The sequence below is a fragment of the Marmota marmota genome, unplaced genomic scaffold, assembly GCF_001458135.2.
Source record: "Marmota marmota marmota unplaced genomic scaffold, marMar, whole genome shotgun sequence".
Taxonomy (NCBI): Eukaryota; Metazoa; Chordata; class Mammalia; order Rodentia; family Sciuridae; genus Marmota; species Marmota marmota.
Genome location: NW_025999982.1, coordinates 132,252 through 143,924, shown reverse-complemented (window position 1 = coordinate 143,924; position 11,673 = coordinate 132,252). Strand labels below are relative to the sequence as shown.

The following is an 11,673-nucleotide window of genomic DNA, read 5'->3' as shown; positions in this document are numbered from 1 at the left end:
TCTGACTACTCAGGGATTATCCAGACTGTGCTGCAGTTAATAAAAAAACAGGATCCTGGTGTCTATGGGAATCTATGTGGTGCCAAGTTTAAGGAGAAAGTTTCCCTCTGTCTCCATTTGTAGGCCAACTCATTGTTTGGCATCATTTTTCCTGTGGGTGAATTTTCTTCTAGAAAAATCCAAGAGTTCTGTTAGGGAGTAGGGGTATAGCTCAGAGAGAGGGAATCCAGGAAGAGAAAAGGGGTTTGGGTTCAGCTTGAGTGTCTCCTAAGATTTTCTCACACCCTGGATTCAGAGAGATGATGTGACAGAGAGCTATTGTCAGGATAAAGTTCCAGATCTCAGTTCGTGGATTTCAAGGTCTCAGGCCCAAGCCTGGTGTTTGAAGGTCTATGGTGCTAAAGTCGAGTTTTGGGGATTCCTCTTTGTCCTGACGTTTCGCTCCTCCACTTCCCAGCCCGACTCGGGTGTTTCTGCCTGGATATTTGTGACCCGACCGCAGTTCTCAATCCCATTGCGTGTTGGGTTCCTAGGGAAGCCAGTCATCGTCGCCGCGGTTCCGGGTTATAAAGTCCTCAGAGACAGGCTGGGACTGGAGGTCTCCCCAAATCTGAGAATAGGATCATGGCGCGCCGAACCCTGTTCTTGGTGCTCTTGGGGGTCCTGGCCCTGACCGAGACCTGGGAAGGTGAGTGCGGATTCCGGAGGGACCGCCCGGAGGAAGCGCTGGACAGGAGGAGATCGCGACCCGCTGCCACCGATCTTTAATCCCCAACTCCTACCCTAACTACTCTTCCTTGGTAGTTCACAGCCCAGACCCCACTACTTCGTCTCCCTCCTGGTCACTCCCCTCTCGAGTTCTGCATCCCGCAGCGCCTGTTCGGTTTCACCAGCACCTGCCCCTCCTCCTTTCCACCGGGTCTCATCCAACTGGGATCCTGGTCGCACCTACCCTTCAGGCTCCCACTCTTTGAGATATTTCGATATCGCCATGACCTGGCCGGGCCGCAGAGAGTACCAGTACATGACCGTCGGCTACGTGGACAACACGCAGTTAGTGCTCTTCGACAGCTACTCCGCCAATCCAAGGATGGAGCCGCGGGCGCAGTGGATGGATCAGGTGGGGCCTGAGTATTGGGAAGATCAGACACGGGTCTGCAAAAACTCGGCACAGATCGACCTAGGAAACCTGCGCAACCTGCTCGGCTACCACAACCAGAGCGAGGGCGGTGAGTGACTCCGGGTCCGGGTAGGAAATCACTACCCCCACCACCATCGACTGGCCCGAGTTGTCCCTGGTCCCCAAGTCCAAGGTTCATTCCCAGTCTTGGAGACTCGCGAAGACCCTCCACCTGGGAAAAAACTGCTGGGGGCCGTTAACCCGGTTCCATTTTCAATCTTGGTAGAAATCCCCTTGGATTGGTGAGGGTGGGGGCTGGCTGGGGGCGGTGGCTGACCACGAGGACGGGGCCAGGATCTCATACACTCCAGTGGACCCTGGGCTGTGAAGTGGGGCCGGATGGACGCCTCCTCCGCGGGTACCGTCAGGCAGCGTATGACGGCGTAGATTACCTCGCTCTCAACGAGGACCTGCACTCCTGGACCGCGGTGGATGCGGCGGCTCGGATCACACTGCACAAGTGGGACACGGAATTTTACAGGGCCTACCTGGAGGGCCCGTGCGTGGAGTGGCTCCACAGATACCTGGAGAAGGGGAAGGAGATGCTGCAGCGCTCAAGTATATGAGGTTCTTGGATATCTCCCCTCTGCCCTCCTACTGCTGCTGGCGTCTTTTGAGGAGGGGAGGAAAACGGGATTCTGGTTAGAATTCTGCAGCTCTCTGGCATCTGGAGGGAAAGGGGGAGATCGAATTTTCAGATCCAATACCAGGGAGTGAGAGAGAAGGTCCCGGAAATAACCCACGAGCCCGCCCTTCCTTCCTTCTTTCCTTCCTTCCTTCCTTCCTTCCTGTACTGGGGATTGAACCCAAAGATTCACTGCCAGCTAGGCAAGGGCTTTACGACTGAGCCACCCACCTCACTTTTTTTTTTTTTCTTTTTTCACATTTGAGACAGGATCTCTCTAAATTGTTCAGGCTGCCCTTGAACTGAATTTACAATCCTCCTACCTCAGCCTCTGAGTAATAGTTGTGCACCACAGAGTCCGCCAGCACTTCCCCATGACTTTAGCAGCTGATTGGGAACTCCTCTCTCCCACATCTTGTTCTTTGCCCCATGTTTAAAGCCTTTGCTTATCAGACTCCAGATATTTTGAGTTTCTTGGCCTCCAGTCGGAAACAGAAATCCCTTTTCTCCCCTTCAAAGACCTCAAGCCTCCTAACCTGGGCTGGCTTACTCTGATTCTAGACCTTTCCAAGAAATAAGTTATCCCAGATGCCTCTAGGTGTTTTGCAATCTCCTCCACCCTCAGTGTCCTGTCTATTCTCTGATGGTCTCATGAGTGCTGCTTCAGTGTACCAGGAATAATGCAAGGTGGCTGAATTTTCCAACTTTTCCACTAGACCCCCCCAAAGACACGAGTGACCTACCACCCCAGCCCTGAAGGAGACATCACCTTGAGGTGCTGGGCTCTTGGCTTCTACCCTAAGGAGATCACCCTGATCTGGCAGTGGGATGGGGAGGACCAGACTCAGGAGATGGAACTTGTGGAGACGAGGCCTGCAGGGGATGGAAACTTCCAGAAGTGGGCAGCTGTGGTGGTGCCTGCTGGAGAGGAGCAGAGATACACATGACATGTGCACCATGAGGGGCTGCCTGAGCCCCTCACTCTGAGATGGGGTAAGGAGGGGATGAAAGTACAGAGCCTGTTGGCAGGGAAAGCGGGAGCTCTTCTGGAGGGTCAGGGCTGAGAGCTGGGGGTCAGGGTCCCTCACCTACTTCCCCTTCTCTTCCCAGAGCCACCTTCTCAGTCCACCATCCCTGTCATGGGAATTGTTGTTGGCCTGGTTCTCCTTGTAGCTGTGGTCACTGGAGCTGTGGTGGCTGTTATGATGCAGAGAAGGAATGCAGGTAGGGAAATGGAGGGATCTGAGTATTCTTGTTCCAGGCCCCTGGTAGAAGTGAACTCTGCCTCATTAATGGGAAGCACCATCCACAGGCACTTGCTGACGCTCTATTGTATAGCACAAGGAAAATTCAGCACAAATTTATTACCTTTATGATGGTGATGATGAAGACACCTGATTCCCAGAAGTCAGAGGTCACAGGGAAAGTCACTGCTGAGGACAGACCTCCAGGATGGCAGTTGATTAAGTTCCTGAATATCTCCTTTTCTTATGTTTCCCTGAGTCTGTGGTCGCAATCTAGAAACTTCCCTGAGGTCTAAGACTAGGGCGTTCCTCTGGGCCCTCGTGGCCCTGCCTTCTCCTTGGCTCTTCACAGGTAGTTGTTTTTATTTTTTTTCTCTCACAGATAGAAGAGAAGTTATCTAGGCTCCAAGTAAGTATTGGGGGAGAATGTTGTCTCTGGAACCTTTGGGATAGTGTGTATAGGAGCCCATGGGGGAACTCACCCTTCTGGGCTCTGAGTATATCATGTTTTTCTGCCCTAAGTAATGACAGCGCCCAGTGCTCTGATGTTTCTCTAGGCCTGTAAAGGTGAGACCTAGAGGGCCTTAATAAGTAGGAGAGGGGTTGGGGCACAGGAGATTGGACTAGGTTACAGGTACTCTCTGGATCTTATGAGTGACCTATAGGTTGTTCAGAACATTATCACTGGTAGGAACTGCCCTGAATTTGTTCATGGTACTTTTGTTCGGAAGCATGAAACAACGGCCTTGTGTGGGATGGAGCAACACAAGATTTGTTCAAGTCTCCCCTTTGTGATTCCAAGAACACAGGGATTCTCTTCTCTTTCTGCAACTGGTTTCTGTGTTTTTTTTTTTTGGACTGGGAATTGAACCCAGGGGCACTTTACCACTGAGTTACATCCCCAGTCCTTTTTATATTTTACTTTGGAGTCTCACCAAGTTGTTTAGGGCCTTGCTAAGTTACTGAGGCTGGCCTTGAATTTGCAATCTTCCAGCCTCAGCCTCCTAAGTAGCTGAGATTACAGCTGTGCACTATCACATCCACCTCTGCAGATGACTTCTGAATGTGTCTATGTTTCTATGAGCATAATGAGAAGAGGTGAAGTGACCAGCCCAACCCTGCTCTCCAGGACTCTTGTCCCCACCTTGTCTCTTCCCCAATCACCTTTCCTGTACCAGCAGAGGTACAGCTGGGACGACTCCATCCTAGGTTCAACATCAAGGTGCACTGAACTACAACTTCCATCCTGAAAATAATAATCTGAACATAAATTTTTTTTTTCAAAATCTCGACCCAAACAATTGAGTGGTTAATTAACAGAGAAGATTCCTAAAATTTGAGGGAGGAAATAAATGGAAGCACTGAGAACCGATGGGGACAGGAGAGGGCTGTGAGGAAGCCAGTGTGGATGGGGCTATGGCTCGTTGGTGCTCAGTCCATGCTGGGCTTTGACATGGTTACTCCTCAGCTGGGTTGTCTTCCTTACTCCCTTGTCTATGTTCCTCCAATAGAACCTTGTCCCACCAGGACCTGTGATCATGGGGACTGATATTACCAGAGCTTTGTCTTGTCTCCTAGACCTGTCTCTTGACCTGTGACCAGATCCATCTAGGCCCAGATCTGGGTGTGACCTTCATCCTACATCTTTTGTGTTTATTCTCTGTCTTACTTTCTAAAGAGGATTATGCCTGTTATTTTTCTTGCCAATGAGTTCTGGTCTCATTTTCCTCTGTGGCACCTGATGTGGCAACAGCAAGAGGTGTTTTTCCTGTCATTGTCTTCACAAGGCCCGTGCACACAGTATCTGTGGTATCAAGAGATGGATTTTCAGACTCATAAGCTCCTGTCCTCCTTCCATGGCCTTTTCCTGGATTGTCCTTCTTTATCCAATATTTTTTTAATATTTATTTTTTAGTTGTAGGTGGACACAATACCTTTATTTTATTTTTATGTGGTGCTGAGGATCAAACCCAGTGTTTCACGCATGCTAGGGGAGAGCTCTACATCTGAGTCACAACCCAGCCCATTTATCCAATCTTTTAAAGTCTGATTTCTAATTCTAGGATTAGCTGAGAGGAGGGATCTCATAGTTCCTATTTTAGACAAATTCCTGCTGATATTCATTTTCTGCTCTGCTTGTCTACCTCTCTCCCTGTCATTAGCTCTAGTAATTCTAGCACTGGCTCCAATGTAAATTCAAGTATTTATAATTCAGAGCCTAATTTAATTTTTTTTGGTACCAGGGATTTGAACCCAGGGCTACTTAACCACTAAGCCACATCCCCAGCTCATTTTTTATATTTAAATTAGAGACAGGGTCTTGCTGAGTTGCTTAGGGCCTCACTAAGTTGCTGAGGTTGGCTTCGAACTCATGTTCCTCCTGCTTCAGCCTCCCAAGCTGCTAGGATAACAGGTGTGTGCCACCATGCCCAGCCTTAATTTATATTTATTTGTAAAATAGGACCTATGAGCCAAGAATTGTCATTTCTGAAGGGAGAAATGTACTTGTATGCTGTGAAGTGCAGGTGGCCTTGTGTGTGTGTGTGTGAGAGAGACAATAGCACTGTAACAAAAGACCAGACAGCCCTGACCTCAGTGTTAGAGGACCTTGTGCTGCAGTAGCCACTGAGCAGCACTTGACCTGAGGCTCCATTAAAAAACATAGTGTGTTAGAAGACAGAGGTGCTTTACAGTGATCATTCATTCAGCTGATATTTGTTGTGTACTGGATATGTGACACGCTATTTTTTTTTGCATGTGGGAACCTTATTGAAGGAGAAATAGAAAAATTGCCTACCTTGTACAGCATGTGTCATAATGGGAAGAGGCAGAGGATGCACTCTAGGCAGAGTAAGGAAAATGTTGATGTTAGAAGGTGGAAAGTATTATGGGAAAGGTGATCCCAGTGTGTGGGGACAAGGAAGATGACTGTTTTACTAAGATGGTCAGCATGGAAATCACTGGGAAGGAGATCTTTGAAGCTTTGAAGAATACGAGGAATCATTCCTTGAGGGTGTCCAGAACAATTTTTTTCCAGGCAGGAGAAACTTTAGGGCAAGTGCACTGGGGCAGGAGTGTATCTACATGTTCTGGGAAGAATAAGGAAGTGGAGTGTCTGAAGCAGTCACTGAGATTTGGATGGTGGTTTAACCAGATCATGAGTCCTGGAGGATGCTGGAAGATTTTGTACTTTTTCTCTGAGTAATAGGGAGTTGGAAGTCAGTTTGAGCAGAAGAGGACCACCATGTGATTTGTTTTGTAACAGAAATGTGTTGTAATAGGAACTGTGGTTTCTCTGCTGAGAAGAGAATCTTGAGGTTGCATAACTAGGTTGCAGCAAAACTGTAGGGGACTACTAGTGTTCTGTTTTGGATGCAGACGTGGGTCCCCTCAGCAGAGATGTGAGCAATGAAAATGGTGAGAGTGATCAGATCCTGGATCTATTTTGAAGATGGACTTTTCAGCATTTCCTAATGGACCGAATCTGGAATGTGAGAAAGGAGTCAAGGAGGACATCAGTGATTTTCGACTGTGGAATAAGCTGGAAGACTATGGAAGGGGCATACTTGAGGATAACTGAAGATGGAGTCGTGGGTGGAACAGGAGGGGTCAGAGTATTGGGAAGAGAAGATGAGGAATGCCAGGGGTCACACACAAATTTACTAACTGAATTTTTTGGACCCTACTTTGCTACTGTAATCAGAGCAAGGGCGGTGAATGACCCCAGGTCCGGGTTGGAGGTCATGACCCTTTCACATCCCCCACAGGTATCCCGGGTACAAGATGCAAAAATCCATGCACCAGCAGCAAGTGGTGTTCTTCCACTTGGAGTTTCCTTATTTGTGGATGGAATGAGGGAGGACCATATTCATTTCTGGCATTTCCATCTGGAGTTTACTTTGCCTCAAAGGCTGAAGCAATGAAAAATAACTATGTGAATGGGAAACCTTTCCTTGAAAAAAGCTTTAATAAACATCTGGAGCTTGAAGATGCTGTTGAGGCCTCTGAACCCCAAAGGAAAGCTTTGAAGGGAAAATTACAGAAGATATTATAGAAGTTGAGATCTACAATGAAACTGGATTTAGGGGGCTTATTCCAGCTGAAGTTAAGTATTACTTAGAAGCCATTGCATAATAATAAAGTGACTGAAAAATCCAGAACTTCAGATAATCTATCTACTTACCATGTTTAAGCTATGTTTTGTTTTTCAGACTTTTGTATACTTATTTCTGCGTTGTTTCATGAAGTTACACTTTCATAATAACACTTATAAATCATAATGAATTATTAAGTCCAAAATAAATAAAATAACTTGCTCTAAATCTAATTTTTTTGTAAGCTCATAGCTAGCTACAAAGCAAAAACCTATGGTATATGCGATAAAAAAAACAAACAATCCCCCCCCAAACAAAAACAACAACAAGATACTCTCTAAATAAATAAGGACACTGAAGTAACTGCTTTCATGCCTTACAATGCTATGAATTAGTTAGTTCAGTTTTTGGAATTTATGCATATGGAATCATATAGCATCTGCTTTTTTTGTGTCTAGGTGGTATTGATGAAATGTATATATGTATGTATTTTTAGTGAGATCGTCTGTATTTTGTGTATTGCAATAGTTTGTTCATTTTCATTCTGTAAATATTCTGTTCTCTATTTTTAAATCTCTCCACTAGTGCAGTCTGCCAAAAGCCCTACTATACTTCTTGGACTCCTAGTTACCACTCTGACTTTGACAAATACTTTGAAGCAGAGTGTTACCAAATACTGACATCACATACCTAGCATTTCCCTCTCTGAACTCTGGTCTCATGGAGTCTTCAGTGCTTTGGTGGCTCTGCGGTGTCTTTTTTTTTTTTTTTTTTTTAAATATGTTTTAGATGTTGATGAACCTTTATTTTATTTATTTATTTATTAGTTTTCGGCGGACACAACATCTTTATTTTTATGTGGTGCTGAGGATCGAACCCAGCGCCGCGCGCATGCCAGGCGAGCGCACTACCGCTTGAGCCACATCCCCAGCCCTCTGCGGTGTCTTAATGTGGATGTTCTTACCTACCGAACACTTTCACCATTGTTCCTGAAGGAGAGTCAGTTTGAAACAGGCTGGTCTGCCATCATTGAAAGTGGAAACTTGTGTGTTTTTTTTTTTAAAGGTACAGTAAGAATTTCTAAATCTTTATGTTATAATTAGTTTACTCATGATGAAAACTGCATACGAATCAATTTACAAATTCAATCCAGTAAGAAAGGAAGAATCCCTTGGCAGACTAACTGACCAAAAATGCCACTTTTTTTTTTTCTCACAAGTGAATAAGGCCAGTGAATTTGTTTAAATAATGGCTTAGAGCAATCACAAGTTAGGGATGATTTCTCTGTCTTGATGTTCATGACTTAAAAACAATAACACACACACACACACACACTCACTCACACTTTGCAATTAAATATGTACATTTGGAGTTTTCTCAATTTTCAGGAGGGATGCTGTGTGGCCTTGAGGAAGTCTTGGTTTTTATGTTAGTCAGATTTGCAAAAATACCTGACAAGAACAACTACAACTACACATTATGTAGCTCTCTTTCACCTCTCCATTCTGTTCTATACCCTTTTGCCAGTACCATATTCTATTTGATTAATGTATCTTTATAAAAAAATCTTAAAATAGTATTACATAATCTTCAGTGGTATGTTTTCATTATAATTCAGTTCAAAATATTTTCTAATTTCTCTTAAGTTTTCTTCTTTGATTCAGGTTATTTTGAAAGGTGCTTTTGAATTTTCAAATATTTATTTTCTCCCTCTAGATAAGTTGATTTTGATTTCCAATAAAATCTGTTTTGTCCTCAAACATACTATGTACGACTTCAGACTTTTGAAATTTATTGTTGACTCATTTTAGTGAATATACTTAGGCACTTTAAAAATTAGTATAGTTCCCAAAAGAAGACATACATATGGCAAAATAGGTATTTCAAAATAGGTATTTAAGACTTTTGAAATTTATTGTTTTCTTCCCCAATAGATTTAACAATATAATTTATTTTACATAGGTTTAGATATTAGGTGTCCACCAAAAGCTCATGTGTGAGTCAATGCAAGAAAGTTTAGAGGTAAAATGATTGGGTTATGAGACTCTTAACCTAATGCAGGCATTCATTCCCTGATAGGGATTAATTGGATGGTAAGTAACCGTAGGGAGATAGGGTGTGGCTGGAGGAGGTGGGCCCCTAGGAGTGTGTCTTTGGGGTTTATATTTTTCCTCTGATGAGGGGAACTCTTTCTCTCTGCTTTTTGGATCCATGTCCTCCTCCACACTCATTTGCCATGCTATTCTGCCTTATCTTGGGCTCAGAGCAGTGGAGCTGCGTATCTATGGACTGTGACCTCTAAAACTGTAAGTGCCAAATAAACTTTTCCTTCTCTAAAATTGTTCTTGTCAGGTCTCTTGGTCATAGCAGTGAAAAAATACTTTTTTCTTGGTATTGGGGATTAAACCAGGGACCTTTACCCTGAGCTACATCCCCAGTCCTTTTTATCTTTTATTTTGAGGCAGGATCTCACTAAGTTGCTGAGGCTGGCCTCAAACTTGTGATCCTCCTGCCTCAGTATCACCATGCTTGGCTTTATTGTATATTTTTTAAACCAGAAGAAAGATTTTGAATGTTTTCACTATAAAAGAAATGAGTGCAGGGATTTAGTTCACTGGTAGAGTGTATGAGGCACTGAGGGAAAAAAAAAAAAAAAAGAAAATTCCCTGAGAGTCTTTTTAAGCTAGACAAGATGGTACATGTCATTCAGGAGACTGAGGTAGGAGGATCATGAGTTTGAGGCCAGCCTCTGGAATTTAATGAGATCTTGTCTCAGGTGAAAAAAAAAAAAGGTTGGTGCTGGGAATGTACTTCAGTGGTAAAGTGCTCCTGGGTTCAGTCCTCAGTACCATCAAAAAGAAAAAAAAAATTGATGAGGAAATGTTTAACCTGATATAAACATTACATAATGTATATGTATATACACATTATGCATAGAAACATCATATGGCACCCAATAAATATGTCTAATTTTTATGTTTTTATGTATCTGTTAAAAAGAAATATAAAGTGACATATAGTTGAGGTGTTCTGTAGTGGTCAATTAGGGCAAAATGGTTAATATTGTTCATTTGCATTTTAAAGAAACTAAGATAAAAAGAATATTTTTTCCCCAATAGACTTAACAATTCTCATGTTATTTTTCCTATCTGTTGGTTCAGGTCTCCATCTGGTATGATTTCTTTCAACCTGAGATATTTCTTTAGTACTTTCTTTGTAGTGTAGTTCTATCTACAATACTGAGCAAGTGTTTCTGCTTCTTGCACTAAAGATGGGCTCTGTCCACCCAGCAGCCTCTGTCAGCAGCTTTCTCCAGAAGAAGCCTGAAGTCTTAGAGATAAGCCAAGAGCAGGTAGTGTTTCTGACAAAGAGAATGGAAAACCCACATCTGGGAGGGAAGTGACTAAACTGGAGGCCTGGCCATCACAGGTGCTCTGGGGATGAAGTGTCAACAAAACGATGATGACAAATGAAGGAAAGTGGAGAAGTGGACATGTGACCAGACCTCTGCTAGTGTCCTGTTTCCTGTTGCTCTGACTGCTCCAGGGGAAATTATCTGAAGGAAACACACTATTCCGTCGTCATGTTGGTCTTTCCTGTTATTCAAGCAAATAGCCTGCAGATGGCGCACTAGCCATTCGATTTTCTGGTCCCCATTTTCCTCCCCTTCTTCAAAGGGGAAGTCAGAATCACTGGGGGAAAAGGGAGGATTTGGAGGTACAAATGATCACCATTGACAATTTTTTCATCTGAGCTGGGGTTTCTTTGCAAGAGTGAGAGCACAATTTAGAATGGACAAAATTGCCCTGAAAACAGCCAGAAGAATGTGAAATAGCTCTCCTTCCACAGGGACTTCTGAGCCTGAGCTGGGGCTGTTAGGAGAGTCTGAGAGGTGCTGAACAGTCAACAAAAAACATACACCAGAGCTGCGCTTTCTCTTTAGAAGAAAGCAGCACTGGCATCCTCAAAAATAATTATCAACAGATGAAATAATATCCTGTTTGGGATTTTTTCAAAAAGACCCAGTGTGGTTCTGGGTAGGGAAGGAGGTGCATCAAGACTGGAGAGCTTCATGGCTATGGCTGAGTGCAGGGAATGGGACTTCCCTGTACTCTTCTCTCCATTTGTGTGTGTGCTTCACATGTCCTTAGTAGATTTCAAAATAAGGATCTAGATATCTGTGTTTACTTAAAGGAACTGAATTTTATGACCATCTGTCCATCCATGCCATCCTGTCACCACACAGTGCCAGTGTCTAGCTCTGCTGGGCATTTCTCAGCCTCTGATGTCCAATGTCTTCTGCCCTCAGCATCCCTGGGAAGAGGAGAATTGCTTAAGGGATTCAGATAAAAAGGCACTGACTCAGGGAAAGCAGAAGCGTTTTAATTGCATGTGTTTGCAACCAGCAAACCATCTGTTGAGTTGCATTTCTATGTGTGGGCCTTGCTCTGTTAAAGTCATGGGGCTTCTAAGGGACATGGCAGACAAAGTGAGAAGCTTTCTCTTACCCTGTCAGGTTCAGATGGCCAG

The 11,673-nt window shown here is 44.2% G+C and overlaps 1 protein-coding gene across 1 annotated transcript; it reads left to right on the top strand.

The window, feature by feature from the left end:
• Positions 1–324: 324 nt before the first annotated feature.
• Positions 325–9,536, top strand: LOC107143586 (HLA class I histocompatibility antigen, alpha chain G-like). Its single transcript, XM_048805004.1, is given in 6 exon segments — positions 325–688; positions 960–1,229; positions 1,475–1,729; positions 2,514–2,798; positions 2,916–3,029; positions 6,817–9,536. Coding segments are annotated over 6 exon segments (1,275 nt in total). The 5' UTR covers positions 325–624; the 3' UTR covers positions 7,104–9,536.
• Positions 9,537–11,673: the final 2,137 nt, after the last annotated feature.